Genomic DNA, 18,851 nt, shown 5'->3' with positions numbered 1-18,851 from the left:
ATTTCTGTTATTCCTGGAATTATACCCATATATGGAATGTAACTTGCTGAGACAATGTATTTGCTGCTTGCACGTAGCAATAAGGTATATAAAGCCTTGCTGGAAAGCCCCTAACTCGTTCAGACTCACAGCTTTGTTCTGTATTTGAACCTGCGCATATAATAAACCCTTCCTTCCCAGAGGAGCTGGCTTGTGTCTTGTCATTTCTACAACAGCTTCGTGGCGACCGCGGCAGGACTACAAGCGAGACGACATCTCGTTGAGGGCAGCCCGACCCCTCGGGCCCACCCAGGGGTCACTCCTGAACATTCTCCAGGCGCCACGGGGGCCCATCCTCCGGGAGACGGCAGTGACACCTTGGCGGGATCGACGGTGCTGACGGCTAGTCCAAGAACCCCTGCGGGAAGGAACGGTGGTCGGAACCGAATCCTGGCCAGGACGTGTGTGTGAAGACGCCGCAGGCGAGTATATGTAAACTGTTTGTGTACCTGTCTCAGTTGAATTGTATGTACCTATGGCAGGGCAACCTGGGCCGAAGATGGATCTTGGGGCTACCGCACCCCGGTCTATCTGCTCAATCGTCTTATACGATTGCAAGCAATTTTGGATATGGCTGGAGTACGAATCAGTACTGCCCTCAATGTGCTATCTGATACTACTGATAGGTTAAGAACAGCTGTATACCAAAACAGACTGGCCTTAGACTACATCCTAGCTAAGGAAGGTGGAGTATGTGGGAAATTCAACCTTTCCAATTGTTGCCTACAGATCGATGAAACAGGTAACGTAATAAAGCAACTAACCACTGAACTAAGACAGCTGACGTATAATCCTGACCAGGTATGGCACAAAGGACTAAATCTCAAAGAAGTGTTTGGGAGCTGGTTCCCTAAGTTACCCGGACTTCAAGCAATCATGGCCCTCATAGGCCTCATTGCGGCCGGATGTGTTCTCATACCTTGTGTATTACCTATTTTTGTACGCACTATATCTAATAGCTTGTCTCTGTTAGCTGAAAGGAAAGCCACGGCCCAGGTTATGGCTATGTGGCAAATGGGGAATCTGGCTTCCGAGGAATCGGATTCAGGATATGTTACTCTTCTGCCTTGAGATGAGTAACAAAGGGGGGAATAAGGTGGGTTACTAAAGTAACCTGAGACCCTAACAGGCAGGCCTGTGTCTGTAGGCCCTAGAGACATCTTTGGTTAAGCAAATAAAAAGGCTTGTCAGCTGTAACAGAGAAGACGCTTGCGCAATAGACCATATATCCATGTACCACCCAGAAATGTGCTAGGCTCGGATAACCACATCCTGCTGTGTTGCAGAAATTGTACTTTGCAATAATGGTAAACATGTTTATGTGACCCCCTGATATGATATCGGTTCCCCATTTCTGTTATTCCTGGAATTATACCCATATATGGAATGTAACTTGCTGAGACAATGTATTTGCTGCTTGCACGTAGCAATAAGATATATAAAGCCTTGCTGGAAAGCCCCTAACTCGTTCAGACTCACAGCTTTGTTCTGTATTTGAACCTGCGCATATAATAAACCCTTCCTTCCCAGAGGAGCTGGCTTGTGTCTTGTCATTTCTACAACATATCTACCCTACTGCTAGCCATCCTCTTTTTCACCTTTCTTCTATTCTTTTCCAGAATGTTGGGCTTCATAAAAGACTAGAGCTTTTGCATAATGTGTCAAAATAGAGTACTTTGAGCCTGGTTATTTGTGCCTCAAGTGAGAACTATGATCCTATTTGTTTGTTTGTTTGTGCTCTCCACCATATTCTCTCCAACACAAGAGTCAATAGTCTGTATGCTGCTGCTTCTAGTACTTACTTGATCTAAAATGTGTATAGTATTGGTGATGTTATCTAACCTGGTAATGACATGTCTGAAGAAAAAAACGAAGTTCACAGTACACCAAAAATTCCAAATGTGCCTAAATGGCTCTGAAGAGTCCCTTCTTCCTGGCATATATATGCATATGTTACAAAATAAAATAAAAATAAAAATGCTCCATTGAGAACATTGCTTAATTCAAAATGATGGTCACATTTATTCTGCAATAATGTTTTTCTTTTCATAAAAAATTTACTACAGGAAGTCCTCAAGTTACTGTGACAATTGGACCGAATTTCTGTTGCTAAACAATATGGCCATAAAGCATGATCACATTGCTTAGCAACAGCAGTCCCTCCACTCCCAACTGCTGTTGGTAATAAAGGTCTCTATGTCTTTAAGTGAGTCCCTCCTTGCAAACTAATATCACTGAGGAAGTTGCATGTCTCAGGTGCTTTGCAGGCAGGGACTTGAGGGTAGTGCAGGCAGACACAAGCACACTACTTGGGGCACCCAAAACTGCTCATGCCACCACATTCTGCATCGGCTGCAAGTTCCAGATAGTCTTCAAGGGTAGCCCCATGTAGAGCACATTGCAATAGTTAATACAGGAGATAAGCAGGACATGAGTAATGGAAAAAGGACCTCTTGATCCAGGAAAGGGCATAAAACTATTACTGCCCAGGGATAATGAAATAGGTTTGGTCTAATTACCAAATCTATTTCTATGCATTAAGCAATTATTTAAAATAATTCATAACCTGTCCAAAGCAACATCAGTGTATTTGATTCTACGCAACTTTCCCTTTGGTAGCTTGACAAAGAATCATATTATTTATTTACAGATCTTGTGGGCCAAGTCTGAATAGCATACAATTCCCTTGGTTTATAATTCAGGATTAAAACAGGCAGATAAAGAATCTAATTTTAAACTTAAAATCATATATTATGAAATCAGGAATCAATAATCAAAATACAAAAACTTACTATTATTAAAATTAATATGAAAATATTTACAGATTCCTCACATCCAGGACATAAACTGTTTCAACTCTTACCCTCAAAACGACGCTATAGAGCACTGCACACCAGAACAACTAGACACAAGAACAGTTTTTTCCCGAAGGCCATCACTCTGCTAAACAAATAATTCCCTCAACACTGTCAAACTATTTACTAAATCTGCACTACTATTAATCTTCTCATAGTTTCCATCACCCATCTCCTTCCAGTTATGACTGTATAACTGTAACTTTGTTGCTGGCAATCCTTATGATTTATATTGCTATATTGACCATCAATTGTGTTATAAATGTTGTACCTTGATGAACGTATCTTTTCTTTTATGTACACTGAGAGCATATGCACCAAGACAAATTCCTTGTGTGTCCAATCACACTTGGCCAATAAAAAATTCTATTCTAAAAAATTCTATTCTATTCTAATTCATTGGAACAGGCACAATAAGTAACTATTTGAAAACAGGAAATGGAGCCATTTAACTATCTGGAAAAGGATATTATCCCAGAAGAGTGAGGTAGTGATAATCTCTAATCAAGGAGGCTCAAAGAAAGCCTACCCTAATAGATCTTATCAGGAGAAGGCAATCCCACATAATTCTTTGTCCATGATGTATTTAAAATTGACAACTTGGACTCTAAAATGCATCTGGAAGTCAACTAATAGTAGTAGCCAGTGCTTCTTTCAAAGTAGATCTGCCACATCAGATACATCCATAATTACTTGAGTTATTGCATTCTGGGCCAGACATACTTCCAAATGCTTATATTCATGCATTGGAATGGCTTTAACTAAATAGAGCAAACATGGAGCATTTAATTTATATTTGAATCCAACTTATCTACTTTAGAAAGTTTTACTATACTTACTTGAGTTGTAGTACTTGGTCCTCCATCAAAGAAATAAGAGGGGAAATTACTATACCGGTACCTCCAGTGCACACAGGTGGAAACTGAAAGCATAAGCTCTTTCCATATCCTTAAAAAAAGAATACATTTTAAACGTAAAACCAAAGAACATATCAGTTTTTCCTATACACAGCTTCCAAAGTTGCTATAAATGTGTGCATGAGAGAGATTTGAGTTATTGGACTACAGGTAGTCCCCAATTTACAACAGTTTGTTTAGTGACCACTTGAAGTTACAACAGCATTGAAAAATGTGATTTATGACCATTTTTCCCACTTATGATCATTGCAACATTCCCATGGTCATGTGATCAAAATTTGGGTGGTGGCAACTGGATCATACTTGTGATAGTTAGTGTCCCGGGGTCATGTGATCAGCTTTTGCGACTTTCTGACAAGCAAAGTTAATGGGGAAGTGAAATTCACTTAACAACTATGTTACTAACTTAACAACTTCATTCTTCTGAGCATGCGCGAAATGGCGGCGATCTGATCTCGCGGAGATGGCAAGCGGGGCATTCCCTGGCTGAGGCGTTGCTTCTGCCGACCGCCGGGCTGCTTGGATCGCTGGCTCCAGATGAACAACACGTCGGCAACCGAGGGAGAGGTCTTCGGGCCTTGGAAGACCCTCGGTTGTTGAGAACGGAGCCGCGGACGAGCAGCGGATGGCGGCGGCCATTTTCGGGCGATGGGGGGGTGTTCCGGCCTGGTTCCAGCTCCGGGAGAACAGCGTGTCGGCAACCGAGGGAGAGGTCTTCGGGCTTGTGGAGACCCTCCGTTGCCGAGAACGGAGCTGTGGACGGACAGCTGTGGACGGACTGTGGACGGACTGTGGACGGATAGTGGATGGTGGCGGTCAGTTTTCGGGCGATGGGGGGGTATTTCGGCCTGGTGCGGCCTGAGGCCTAGCCGCGGTTGCCATCTGCGGCGTTTAGGTCGCTGCTGCCATTAGTGGCGTTATGCGGTTCCCATCAGATGATTCCGGACTTTGGACCTTCGGACTTTGTATTGGCCTGGACATCGGCCGACCCCCTAGCCTGCGCCGCGGCTACCATCAGCGGCGGTATGGTGGCCGACTCCGAACTGAGCTCGGACTTTTTAATCGGCCTTGGACATCGGCCGACCCCAGCATGTTCGGCGCGGCTGCGAACTTTAACTACAGCGGAGGTATGCTAGTGGCCCGTTAAGCGGCCACGATTTCCATCGACGATATCGGCGATCACCATTAACAGCTTGGCGAGTGATATGTGGCGGCCTTGGTTTTGGCGCGTTTACCCTCTGCTGCTATGTCATCTTGACGCGTGTTTCTAGTCGAGGCACGCTGGTGGCTTTTTGGCGCGTTTTCAATCTCTTAAATTCTTTACATCTTACAGCGTGTCTTGACGGGTCATCTGAAGGATTGTGATGCCTTTACCGGTTAGGGATGGACCCCTTTTCTGCCATTTATTATTTCTTCTCCATGAGATACTCGCCTATTGACCTCCTTCGACTGCGAGGTTCCCCGCAGGAATGGCCTCAAGTTATCGAGGCCTACCTCAACGAAGGGTTTTGGGACCCAGAGAGGTGGCATGCTGCTAAGAAGAATGTATGGGGTTTTTAAATAGATTTTTAAATAAGGGTTTTTAAAGGGGAGGGACAAGACGGGTGGGGGAGAACCCGTGGGAGGATCCAGCCCCGGTGCCAGTTCGCGGCACTATTACACCTGGTCTGAAGGCAGGGGGGGAGGGGTTTGTTCCAGGACTAGAGGGTGGTTCAATCTGTACGGTAAGTGGGAGAGGCAGATATGGCGGAGGGGGGGGGCCGTATCGAGTTTGGGGAGCACGTGCGCGATGTTTGAAAGCGATCACGTGCTCCGGCCCCCTAGTCCCTACCCGTTCCTCGGGCGGCCGTGATCCTCAGAGCCTGGATCTTCGGTTGATGTTATGTAATGCCCGGTCCGTGGTAAATAAGGCCCCCTTGATCTGCGATCTTATTCAAGGGGAGTCCGCGGACCTTATGGGCATTACGGAGACCTGGTTGGGGCCAGAGGGGGGGGTGCCCCTCGTTGAACTGTGCCCCCCAGGTTTCCGAGCATTCCATCAGCCGAGGGCCCAGGGTAGGGGTGGAGGGGTGGCGGTTGTAATTAAGGAAGATCTAGAGCCGAGGAGGCCACTGTTCCTCAGATCGCCGGCTGTGAATCCCTCTATGTGAGGTGGGGCCATAGGAATCAGTTGGGCTTGTTGATCACGTACCTGGCTCCTTGCTGCGTGACCACAGCCCTGCCCGAGCTGCTGGAGTTATTTGCCACTGTGGCAGTTGAGACCCCCAGACTTATGGTTATGGGGGATTTCAACTTGCCATCAGCTGGCTTATCATCGACTGCAGCTCGGGAGTTCCAGGCTTCCATGACGGCCTTGGACCTGATTCGAGTAAATGATGGCCCTACGCACATGGGGGGAGGCACGCTGGATCTGATTTATATCTCTGGTCAGTGGTTAAATGATCTGATACTAGACGATTTAGTAACAGAACCAATGTCATGGTCCGATCATTTCTCCTTCGCCTAGACTTCGAACCGCCACCCACCATCGCAGGGAGACGGAGCCTATCGTTGGTTCCGTCCCAGGCGCCTGATGGACCCGGAGAGGTTCCTGACGGAGCTTGGGCCATTCCTGAGGATCTGGCCCACGGCACGACTGAGGAACTAGTTGCGGCCTGGGAACAGGCGCGGCGGGCCTTGGACCGTGTCGTGCCTTTGCGGCCTCTGACCCGGCGAGATCTCGTCCGGCCCCTTGGTTCTCCGAGGGGCTGAGGGAGATGAAACGCCGGAGAAGACGCCTAGAGAGCACTTGGAGGTCCAGTCGTTCGAGCTGATCGGACACTAGTTAGGTCTATTCTAGGACCTACCTAGTGGCAATGAGGGAGGCGGCGTTCCTCGCCTCCACCCTCATTGCGTCGGCAGATAACGCCCGGCCGCCCTGTTTGGTGACCGCTCCCTCCTTCATCAGGAGGTGCGGGATGACCCTTACAGGACGTGCCGAGGAGTTTAGTGGTTATCTATACGACAAAATCGCTCAGCTCGGGATGGTCTGGACCAAATTGGGATGATCCAAGCGAGGGAGAGGAGGCACGTCTTGTCGACTCTGTTTGGGATGAGTTTGACCTTGTGGCTCCCGAGGACGTGGACAGGTTGTTGGGGAGGCTCCGCGCCACTACATGTTTATTGGATCCGTGTCCTTCCTGGCTGGTGCTGGCCACTCAGGAGGTGACACGAGGCTGGCTCCAGAGGATCATAAATGCTTCTTTGTTGGAAGGGGTTTTCCCTGCCGTCTTGAAAGAGGCGGTGGTGAGACCCCTCCTTAAGAAGCCCTCTTTGGACCCGGCTATTTTGGGAAATTATCGGCCAGTCTCCAACCTTCGCTTTGTTGCGGAGGGTGTAGAAATGCTGTGGCGCGTCAGTTACCCCAATACCTGGAAGAATCCGTCTATCTGGACCCGTTCCAGTCCGGCTTCCGACCCGGCTACAGCACGGAGACAGCTTTGGTCGCATTGGTGGATGATCTCTGGAGGGCCAGGGACAGGGGTTATTCCTCTGCCCTGGTCCTATTAGACCTCTCAGCGGCTTTTGATACCATCGACCATGGTATCTTGCTGCGCCGGCTGGGGGGATTGGGAGTGGGAGGCACCGTTATCGGTGGTTCTCCTCCTATCTCTGACCGGTCGCAGACGGTGTTGACAGGGGGCGGAGGTGGCCGCGAGGCCCTCACTTGTGGGGTGCCGCGGGGTCGATTCTCTCGCCTTCTGTTCAACATCTATATGAAGCCGTTGGGTGAGATCATCAGTGGCTTTGGGGTGAAGTACCATCAATGCGCGGATGACACTCAGCTGTACTTCTCCACCCCAGGTCACCCCAATGAAGTTGTTGAAGTGCTGTCCCGGTGTTTGGAAGCCGTACGGGTCTGGATGGGGAGAAACAGGCTCAAGCTCAATCCCTCCAAGACGGAGTGGCTGTGGATGCCGGCATCTCGATTCAGTCAGCTGCAGTTGCAGCTGACTGTTGGAGGCGAGGTATTGGCCCCAAAGGATAGGGTGCGCAACTTAGGTGTCCTCCTGGGTGGGCGGCTGTCGGTTGGAGGCCATTTGACGGCCGTCTCCAGGGGGGCCTTCCACCAGGTCCGCCTGGTTCGGCAGTTGCGCCCCTTCCTTGATCGGGATGCCTTGTGCACAGTCACTCACGCACTCGTTACCTCTCGCTTGGATTATTGTAATGCTCTCTACATGGGGCTCCCCTTAAGGTGCACTCGAAGGCTTCAGCTAGTCCAGAATGCAGCTGCGCGGGTGATAGAGGGAGAGTCGCGTACCTCCCACATAACACCTCTCCTGCGCAGACTGCACTGGCTACCTGTGGCTTTTCGGGTGCACTTTAAGGTTTTGGTTATGACCTTTAAAGCGCTCCATGGCTTAGGGCCTGGGTACTTACGGGACCGCCTACTGTTACCATATGCCTCCCACCGACCCGCACGCCTCACAGAGAGGACTTCTCAGGGTGCCGTCCGCCAAGCAATGTCGGCTGGCGGCCCCAGGAAGGTCCTTCTCTGTGGGGGCTCCCACACTCTGGAACGAACTTCCCCCGGGTTTACGCCAAATACCTGACCTTCGGACCTTTCGCCGCGAACTGAAGACGCATCTTTTTATTCGCGCGGGGCTGGCTTAAATTTTATGGATTTTATAGTTTTTATTATTAATTTTAAACGGGGTTTTAATTTCTATATATTTTAAATTTTTAGGCAAATTATAATAAGGTTTTTAATGTTGTATTTTATAGAATATTGTCTTGTCTGTTTTTATTGGCCTGTACACCGCCCTGAGTCCTTCGGGAGAAGGGCGGTATAAAAATCAAATAAATGAAATGAAATGAAAATGAACAACTGCAGTAATTCACTTCACAACTGCAGCAAGAAAAATGATAAAATGTGGCAAAACTCACTTAACAAATTTCTCACTTAGCAGCATAAATTTTGGGCTCAATTATGGTTGTAAGTCAAGGACTACCTGTACTAAAACCCTTTGCAAATGCTGAAAAAATGCAAGTTGCCTTTCAGATTTAAACTTTGCAGAAAAGAAAACAAGGTCAAGATTGGTATCCAACTTAATAACCCATGAAAATGAGTAATGTAATTTGGAAAGACAGCATGTGTTATCCAAGCCAACATGCAGACATGCATGTATACAATATAAATAAACAATTATCCTCCCTTCTGAAGGGAATTTAACAGTGAGAGACAATAACAACAAGAGTGCCTTGAATGGTACAGCCTGTTCTTAGTACAAAAGTTCAATAATACTAATCCAAATATTCCCAAGTAAATAAAGAATTCTTAGGATATATAAGGTAAATTTGAAATTTAGAATTTATAAGCATAATAATCCTAATGATTTGTAGACACATTCTTTACCTATCTGAAATTAAAGCAAGGGATCAAGAGAGAACATGCATAATCTAATCCTTCAATTGCCACTTTCAGTTCTAATTACTCATCTTAATAGTCTATGGTTCTGATATTGCTCCCCCCCCCAGAAAAGCCTGAAATGCCCTTGCCCTTGCTTTTTGTTTGCTAAAACTAGGATTAGGAATGATGCTAAAACTAGGATTAGGAATGACAACAGAGTTAGGTGTCATGTAGTTTATTGAGTCCAAAGTCCTTCTCAGTTCAGGAATCCAAATTTAAGTATTGTTAATAGATGGATAGCAAGCTTTACTTGAACACAAATAACAAAGGCAACACACCGCCTTTTTTTAAAAAAAAAGTTATAGACTTTTTTCTGTGAGATGCAAACTCTTACTATTTTCACTCTAATGGTACATTTTGGGAGATTCTAGGGAGTGGCTTTCCTTACTTGTCTCCTATTAAAACGGGCTGCCTCGTCTTGCTCCCCTTTCTGAAAAGTGTTCCTTCCTGGGAAATTGCTACTTCACTGTAGTCCATCACACCAGCTCTCCTTCCATAGGAACCATCTCTCACATACTTCAAAGGTACTTTAATATGCCTATAAGTGTCTGTCTCAATGATAATAGCCAGTTTCAGCCTCTCCTCCAATGACTCATCCTCACTATCCTAATTTGCATATATTCCAGTTTGATTTTTTTTCAATTGGACACATTTGGACACATGACTTCCATGATTTCAGAACTACAGTATATTTCAATTGATAACAAAACAACATAAATAGCTTTTCCTCCTCCTTTGACTACACAATCTGGCCTGAGATGTAGGTTGGGCTGAAATATAATGCTACATTTGTACAACATACTTTAATGTGTTTACGAAATTAACCACTTTCTGAGTTCAGACAACACATGAAACTATAGAAATATTATCTATGTTAACACTGATTAAGCCCAGCAAGTTGTGTAAACGCATCATTTTATGTCTTTACTTGACCTGATTACATGTGTTGTGTGATAGGCCCAGTCACTCAGTGTGTTTCCATGCCTAAAGGTTAAACTGAGATTTTAATCTCCCTGTTCCTAGGCCAATATTTTAAATGTTACACTATACTAACTCTTTGGTTAGGCAGTTATAGCAGGCATAAGAAATCTCCATTTATTATTTATTTATTTATTTATTAATCACATTTATATACCGCCCTATCTCCCGAAGGACTCAGGGCGGTTCACAGGCAATTAAAAACATATGAATACAAGTTAAAATAACAATTAAAAAACTTATTCTACAAAGCCAATTATTAAAAACAGTATAAATAATAAAACCCATTTAAAACCAATAAATTTAAAATCTAATCCAGTCCTGCGCAGATGAATAAGTGTGTTTTAAGCTCGCGACGGAAGGTTCGGAGGTCCGGAAGTTGACAAAGTCCTGGGGGGAGTTCGTTCCAGAGGGTGGGAGCCCCCACAGAGAAGGCCCTTCCCCTGGGTGTCGCCAGACGACACTGCCTCGCTGACGGCACCCTGAGGAGTCCCTCTCTGTGAGAGCGCGCAGGTCGGTGAGAGGTATTCGGTAGCAGTAGGCGGTCCCGTAAGTAACCCGGCCCTATGCCATGGAGCGCTTTAAAGGTGGTTACCAGGACCTTGAAGCGCACCCGGAAGGCCACAGGTAGCCAGTGCAGTCTGCGCAGGATAGGTGTCATACGGGAGCCACGAGGGGCTCCCTCTATCACCCGAGCGCGCATTCTGGACTAACTGCAGCCTCCGGATGCCCTTCAAGGAGCCCCATGTAGAGACATTGCAGTAATCCAGGCGAGGCGTCACGAGGGCATGAGTGACCGTGCATAGGCATCCCGGTCTAGAAAGGCGCAACTGGCGCACCAGGCGAACCTGGTGAAAGCTCTCCTGGAGCGGCCGTCAAATGATCTTCCAAAGACAGCCGTTCATCCAGGAGGACGCCCAAGTTGCGCACCCTCTCCATCGGGGCCAATGACTCGCCCCAACAGTCAGCCGTGGACTCAGCTGACTGTACCGGGATGCCGGCATCCACAGCCACTCTGTCTTGGAGGATTGAGCTTGAGCCTGTTTCTCCCCATCCAGACCCGTCGGCTTCCAGACACCGGGACAGCACTTGATAGCTTCGTTGGGGTGGCCCGGTGTGGAAAAATACAGCTGGGTGTCATCAGCGTACAGCTGGTACCTCACACGAAGCCACTGATGATCTCACCCAGCGGCTTCATATAGATGTTGAACAGAAGGCGAGAGAATCGACCCCGCGGCACCCCACAAGTGAGGCGCCTCGGGCCGACCTCTGCCCCCTGTCAACACCGTCTGCGACCGATCGGAGAGATAGGAGGAGAACCACCGATAGCGGTGCCTCCACTCCCAATCCCTCCAACCGGCGCAGCAGGATACCATGGTCGATGGTATCAAAAGCCGCTGAGAGGTCTAATAGGACCAGGGCAGAGGAACAACCCCTATCCCTGGCCCTCCAGAGATCATCCACCAACGACCAAAGCCGTCTCAGTGCTGTAACCGGGCCGGAAACCGGACTGGAAGGTCTAGATAGACAGTTTCATCCAGGTGTAAGAAACTGATATGCCACCATACTCTCTACAACCTTCAGCGAGCGGGTTGAGACGGACGATAATTACCTAAAACAGCGGGTCAGGAAGGCTTCTTGAGGAGGGGCCTCACCACCGCCTCTTTCAAGGCGGCGGAAAGACACCTCCACCAAAGAAGCACTCGTAATCGCCTGGAGCCAGCCTCGTGTCACCTCCTGGTGGCCAGCACCAGCCAGGAGGGCACGGGTCCAGTAAACACGTGGTGGCATTCAACCTACCCAACAACCTGTCCATGTCCTCGGGAGCCACAGGGTCAAACTCATCCCAAACAATGTCACCAAGACCACCCTCAGACGTCTCACCTGAGTCACCGCAATTTTGGTCCAAACCATCCCGAAGCTGAACGATTTTATCGTATAGATAACCGTTAAACTCCTCAGCACGTCCCTGCAACGGGTCATCCCGCTCCCCCTGGTGAAGGAGGGAACGAGTCACCCGAAACAGGGCGGCTGGGCGGTTATCTGCCGACGCAATGAGGGAGGAGGCGTAGCAACGCCTCGCTTCCCTCAATGCCACTAGGTAAGCCCTATTATAGGACTTCACTAGTGTCCGATCAGCCTCTGAATGGCTAGACCTCCAGGAACTCTCTAGGCGTCTTCTCCGGCACTTCATCCCCCTCAGCTCTTCGGAGAACCAAGGAGCCGGTTGGGACCTGCGCCGGGTCAGAAGCCGCAAAGGGACGACACGGTCTAAGGCCCCCGCTGCGGCCCGTTCCCAGGCCGCAACAAGTTCCTCAGCCGTGCCGTGAGCCAGACCCTCAGGAAGTGGCCCAAGTTCCGTCCGGAACCTCTCCGGGTCCATCAGGCGTCTGGGACGGAACCAACGTATTGGCTCCGTCTCCCTGCGGTGTTGAATGGCGGTCAGAAAGTCCAGGCGAAGGAGACAGTGATCTGACCATGACAAAGGTTCAATGACTATTTCCTTCAAGTCCAGATCTCTCAACCACTGACCAGAGATAAAAATCAAGTCCAGTGTACTACCCCCAGTGTGAGTAGGGCCATCGACTACTTGAGTCAGGTCCAAGGCCGTCATGGAAGCCGGGAACTCCCGAGCTGATGTCGATGACGAGCCGGAAGATGGCAAGTTAAAGTCCCCCATGACTAAAAGTCTGGGGGTCTCAACTGCCACCCCAGCAAGCACCTCCAGGTGCTCGGGCAGGGCAGCTGTCACGCAGCAAGGAGCCAGGTACGCGACCAGCAAGCCCATCTGACACCTATGACCCCATCTCACAAAGAGGGATTCACAACCGGCAATCTGAGGTACAGTGGTCTCCCTCGGCTCCAGGCTCTCTCTAATCACAACCGCCACCCCCCCACCCCTGCCCTGAGCCCTCGGCTGATGGAATGCACGGAAACCCGGTGGGCACATTTCAACAAGGGGCACACCCCCTTCTGTTCCCATCCTACCATGTTGGCCCTCTAGCCCTTAAGATCTCTCACTTGAGGCAAAAACCCAAATCTTCCAACATCACAACAGTATCACTTGCCAAACTACATAGAACTTATCTTGGCTGTTCCATGCTTTGTCTGCAGTCAGAAGCCTGGAACATTTAAAACAGTGATAACACTTAAAAGACCCACAAATTCTGTAACAAAGTAAAGTGTCCAAGGCAGTCAAAGATATTCTATCCAGAATAACGCAAAAACTGAGCAGAAAGAAGCTCACAGAACTTTGTACCTTGGCAAGATACTCTCATGCCCCAAAAGTACATTTCTTCCTATTAAAGTTTGTACAATATTTATTTCTTATTGCAATTTCTTGTTTTTAGAAAGGCCAACTGAATACTTTTAGTGTGTATAAAGGGAGAACGGTGAAGATCAGACAATATTTCTCCAATATTAATCTACCACCAATCACAATATGTTACTCTGTCTGTCTGTCTTTTATTTTTATTTTTTACTATTATTATTGATTTAATGCTTTTATTTGCTTGTCTTTGACCATAATAAAAATTGATTTTTTTCCTGGCAATGAAAGGAACCTTATCTTATGCTTATGTTCCAATCCATTTTATTGTACCCAGAAGCATACACAATGAAAATATTCCTGCAGTTCCTTTTCTGTGGGGAAAAACACCTGATACAACTACATCTGATAACATTATCAGAAAATAACATTTTATGAAGTTTTTAAGAAACATTTAAATAATATTCCAAGAGAAGTCTATATAACTCACCAGTTGCCATAACAACTAGATTATCTCTTCTTTCTTGCAAAACTGAGGAGATAACTTTCCACTGGACCCTTGAAATTAAGGGAAAAAACTATGATAAAAATGTTCCATTTCAGCTGTAACACTTGACAAAAGCTAAATCTCAGAACGGGAGACAAATATCTGCAAATAGAGACGCTTCTTTTAGTGACCAATTGTTGATTTTCTTTTCCACATACGGGTAATCCTCACTTACTGGCCTTTCGTTCAGTGACTGTTCAAAGTTACAATGGTGTTAAAAAATAACACCACTGACTGTAGCTCAGTCATATAAGCACCATTGCAGTCAGTATGTGTTGTTGTATGCCTGACCTATTTTTCTCTCTCTCTCTTTCCCCTTCCAGAACAGAGAGATTGGAGAGAAAAGGATTGCAAGAAAGTAAGTGGTATTCTCTCCTACACATCAAAAACAAAGCAATCAGGCCAGCATCATGTTACACAAAGACCTTATAGAACTCTCTTGAAATCTAAAAAAAGTCTGGGAAAGCTTTTGAAATCTTCACATAGTGGAGAGATTAGAAATTTTTTTTAAAACAGTACTTTTGTAGAGCCTCTGGCTCCCAGCCCAGAGTTACAGTGTGATTGCATTGCTTCAATAGGTACAAGATAATAAGCAGGCACCTGAGCATTCCAAAGGGCTGGAAGTGGTCAGGAAGCAAACAAAAATAAAAAATGTGAAACTGAATACTCTTGTCTGTTTCCAGAAGGAAAGCACGGTCGGGTTGTGATTTCCCACTAAGTGACTGCTTTGCTTAGCAGTTCCAATTAAGTAAGGACTACTGTATGTATTCTGAATATGAATATGTTTTCTTTTATGCCATGCAATTTATACATCGGCTGAAGACTCAACATCTTTGAGGCAAAATCCCCACATATTTTATTTAGAAGAAAAACATGTTTATTATTTTCTCTTTAAAATGAGATGTGCATCTTAAATAAGCTGAGAATAAACTGAGAAAGGAAGCAGATTTTTCTTTTCTTTATGAAAGAGATTATCTTAAATTCACAGTTTTCTTCTTTTTGGAAAAGTCTTTTAGCCTATTTTTTTTTTTTTTAAAAAAATACAACTTACGGTTTAAAACTTGAGTGACCAAAATACATCTTGAGACAAGCAATTTGTTTACTGCTGGGTTTAGGTAAGCTGGAATCTTTGGAGAAAAAAACAAAAATATTGAGACAGAGAAAATACAAAAAAAAAGCTATAAAAACAATTCATGTAATTGTTTTTTTACGATTTAAATTTTAAAAATTTAACTGTTAATTTTTTAAAAGTTATGCCTACTAAAATACTATCAAAGTATAGCTTCCTATCACAGGGATATTATTGAAGAATACTAGATACTTATAATGCAATAATATAACTAGAGGTTAAAAAATTTTTAATTCTTTCCTCAGAAAGTCAACATACATGCTTAATTTTCCCACTGACAACATTTAAATTTAAAACTGGTTTAACTTGAGTGCATCAAGCCCATAACTTGCTTAAAAAATTATGAGCAAGGTCAGATCTGAAGAAGCTTCTTGGATGAGAAGAATAGAATAGAATAGAATAGAATAGAATAGAATAGAATAGAATAGAATAGAATAGAATAGAATTGTATTGGCCAAGTGTGATTGGAACCACAAGGAATTTTTCTTGGTGCACATGCTCTCAGTGTACATAAAAGAAAAGATACATTCATCAAGAATCATAAGGACTTAATGATAGTCATAGGGTACAAATAAGCAATCAAATCATATCAGGAAACAGTCAATATAAATCGTAAGGATACCAGCAACAAGGTTACAGTCATATAGTCATAAGTGGGAGGAGATGGGTGATAGGAATGATGAGAAGATTAATAGTAATGCAGACTTAATAACTAGTGTGACAGTGTTGAGGGAATTATTTGTTTAGCAGGGTGATGGCATTCAGGAAAAAATGAAAAAAGCAAAACATCTTCAAAGAAAAACCAGAAAGTCCAGTTGCCTCTTGAAAAAAAGCACCTTTGGGACATACTTAATAGGATCTTTAGAGATATACTTATTCATCTGTACCCATATATGTGAACATAAAAGTACACTCTAGTGTGCCGATATGGAAATTTGGATCACAATTTAATATTTACCCCAACTTTCCTCTTCCTCCTCAATGCCCTCTTCTCCTTCATCCTCGGCAACATAGTCACTTTGCTTCTCTAAACTCCCCAGGTTAGAATTCAACTTGCTCTTGTCTGTGTCTTCTAAAGACTGGAGTTGAAAAAAATAAGTTAACATACTTTACATCTTCTAATCTAAAAGAATCAGGGCTAGACAAAAGTTCTTTTTATTTTTAATACAAAGAGATCTTAACTACATTAGCCATTCAAGTTAAAGTTACTTTATGAATATAATTTGTGAAGATCTCATAGCTCCCATAGGTTTTCCATATTACTGTTAAAAGCATGGGAGAGTGAGAGACAAAGTTACACAATAATCCCCCTTGATTGAAAGGCATTTTATGTCAGGCATTTATTAAAAACAATATTAATACCTATTTTTATTAAATCTCATGAACAGCGTTAGCTTATTATAACTAGTCCAGTTTTTATTTTTAATATGCAAGTCTGCTCCCCTAGCTTTTTTCCTCTCAGGCCTTCTCTGCTGTGGCCCCTGCCTTATGGAACATTCTACCTTCTGAAGCGAGGTCAGCTTCATCCCTTCAATATTCTGTAAACCCCTTAACACCTGGTTAGGGTGCTTTCATTGTTGTTAATATCAATTCTCTCCTGTGCTGATGGCTTATATTTTTTTAATAATGACTTTTATATTTTAATAATGATTGTTTATACATATTTACATATGGCATGGGACCAGGTTACTTGAGGAACTGTCTCATTCCAATGGGATTGGCTCACCCCACTCATGCTAGCAGATAGGGCATGCTGCAGACCGCATCAGACAAGGAATTCAAGAGCCTTTTCTGCTGTGATTCCCACCCTTTGGAACACTTTCAGCCTTCTGGAAGGGCTTGAAAACTTGGTTCTGCTAATTGGCCTGATGGGGGCAAGTCGTACCAGAGGTAGTTAATGGACTAAGATAATACCCCACCTCCATCCTGTGAGCATTTTGCCTCCCTTTCCAACTTCGATGATTTTTAATCTATGTTAATATAAATATTTATTATTTTAATTTCCTTGTGTTTACTTGGTTGTAAGCTGCCTATACGAGATGGGTGCCATGTAATTCTAATACAGAACTATATATAAATTTGATAAATAAATAAATAAATAAATAGAGGGAAGGAAGGAAGGAAGTTACCTTAAGCATTTCCATTTCAAGTTCATAATCATTTTCCATGGTGGCACCATGATCATCTTCTATAGATTGTAAATCCTAAACAGAACATTTCAAATTGATTTTTTCTTTCGTTTTAATCCCAATGCTCTGTTCCCTAGCTTTTCAGTGGAAAAAGACTAACTAGTAATCTGAGCTTACCTTCTAACCTATATAGACCATTAACATTTCTATGCATAATAAAAACATATAAAATGTATAAAACCACATTAATAATATAAAAAACTACATTAATATCTGTGGGCCAAGAAAGTGTTGTAGCTCCGGCCCCCGAACATGTCCTCATGGAGGAGAGTGACTCGGACAGTGAAGGAGAGAAGCCAGCAAGGCCTCCCTCGCCAGGACTCTCCTTGCTGGCACCACCCCAAGTTCCAGCTGCAGGCCAGGAGGAGGAGCTGACAAGCCTCCCTCTCCCGCACCCTCCTCCTCCCTGCCAACGCCTCAAGTCCCAGCTGCTGACGATCAATCCTGGATTGATCCGAGGCAGCGACGAAAAGATAGGCGTGCACAGCAGAGGAAGAGGTGTGGCAGGCTCAGAGATTGCTGAGTCACTGAGCCACACCCCACAGGGTGTGGGGTGTGGATGGAGCTGCCATGTGGCCCTTGTGACAGACAAAAAAGCTACCAAGGGTGCACTGCAGCTCGGTTGTTGGAGGGTTAAAGGACTTTGTCAGTGAGTTTTTGGCAATGGATCTTGGACACGAGATAACGGACTCAGAACTTAGCAGGCCTTTGCACGGTCACTACCAAGTATTTCCTCAACTGAAGAAAATCAGGTCTGTAGCAAATAAAAAGACTGGGAGACACGCGTCTTTGCGTTTGCTCTGTGAAATGGGGAGGGGGAACAGAACAGAAAGTTTCTGTTTTGCAGATGAGCAATTTAAGAAACATAGAATTAAAAAGTCCATCTGATCCTACCACAATTTTCTTAGGATAAAAGAAACAACTTGTGTCGTGTCCCACTCCTCCGCTGACGGCCAGGTCAGGGAAATCCGAATCAGGCTTGCCTCTGCAGCTCTGCCCAAAGTCCTAGCAAAGTCCTCAGAGCAGGCAGGAGACCAGTAAGTGACTTCAGCAAGATAAGTTCGACTTTTGCCTGACTCAGAGACTGCCAGAAAGCAGATCCTTTATATAGGCCATGGGGTGTGGCTCCATGACTCAGCACTCATTAAGGCCTGCCCCTCCCTTCCTTCTGTTGCCTCCGCCTATCCAGCCTTCTGATGCGAGGGTCACACCAATCAGCAGCTGTTAGAATAAACCTCCTCAGGCTCACATGCTGTGGAGGAGGGGGAGGGGTCTAGCTGCTCCGTTTGCCTGGGCATGGAGTCAGGGCTGGGGCCGGGAGATGCTCCTTCTTCTGCAGTTTGTGTGGGCATGGAGCCAGGACTTGGGCCGGGAGGCATACATTCCTCAGTGTTCGGGAGCAGGTAAGAAGGCCCCGGCTGCTCTGAGGGTGGGCAAGACACAACAACTTGTTTCTTCATTGTTGGAACAAACTGATTTT

General features: G+C 45.4%; 1 protein-coding gene across 8 annotated transcripts in view; it reads right to left on the bottom strand.

Annotated features, from left to right (window-relative positions):
• Window positions 1-18,851, bottom strand: part of WRN (WRN RecQ like helicase) — an 89,806-nt gene that overhangs the window by 44,414 nt on the left and 26,541 nt on the right. For all 8 annotated transcript variants that reach the window (XM_058173216.1, XM_058173220.1, XM_058173214.1 and 5 more), the window contains 5 exons: window positions 17,312-17,386; window positions 16,141-16,261; window positions 15,105-15,180; window positions 13,997-14,064; window positions 3,734-3,842 (listed from right to left, as the gene is read on the bottom strand). In XM_058173216.1, coding sequence (XP_058029199.1) covers window positions 3,734-3,842; window positions 13,997-14,064; window positions 15,105-15,180; window positions 16,141-16,261; window positions 17,312-17,386 — 449 coding nt within the window. The remainder of the gene's footprint in view (window positions 1-3,733; window positions 3,843-13,996; window positions 14,065-15,104; window positions 15,181-16,140; window positions 16,262-17,311; window positions 17,387-18,851) is intronic.

The sequence above is a fragment of the Ahaetulla prasina genome, chromosome 2 (genome assembly GCF_028640845.1).
Source record: "Ahaetulla prasina isolate Xishuangbanna chromosome 2, ASM2864084v1, whole genome shotgun sequence".
Taxonomy (NCBI): domain Eukaryota; kingdom Metazoa; phylum Chordata; class Lepidosauria; order Squamata; family Colubridae; genus Ahaetulla; species Ahaetulla prasina.
This window is presented reverse-complemented; position numbering and strand designations above follow the sequence as displayed.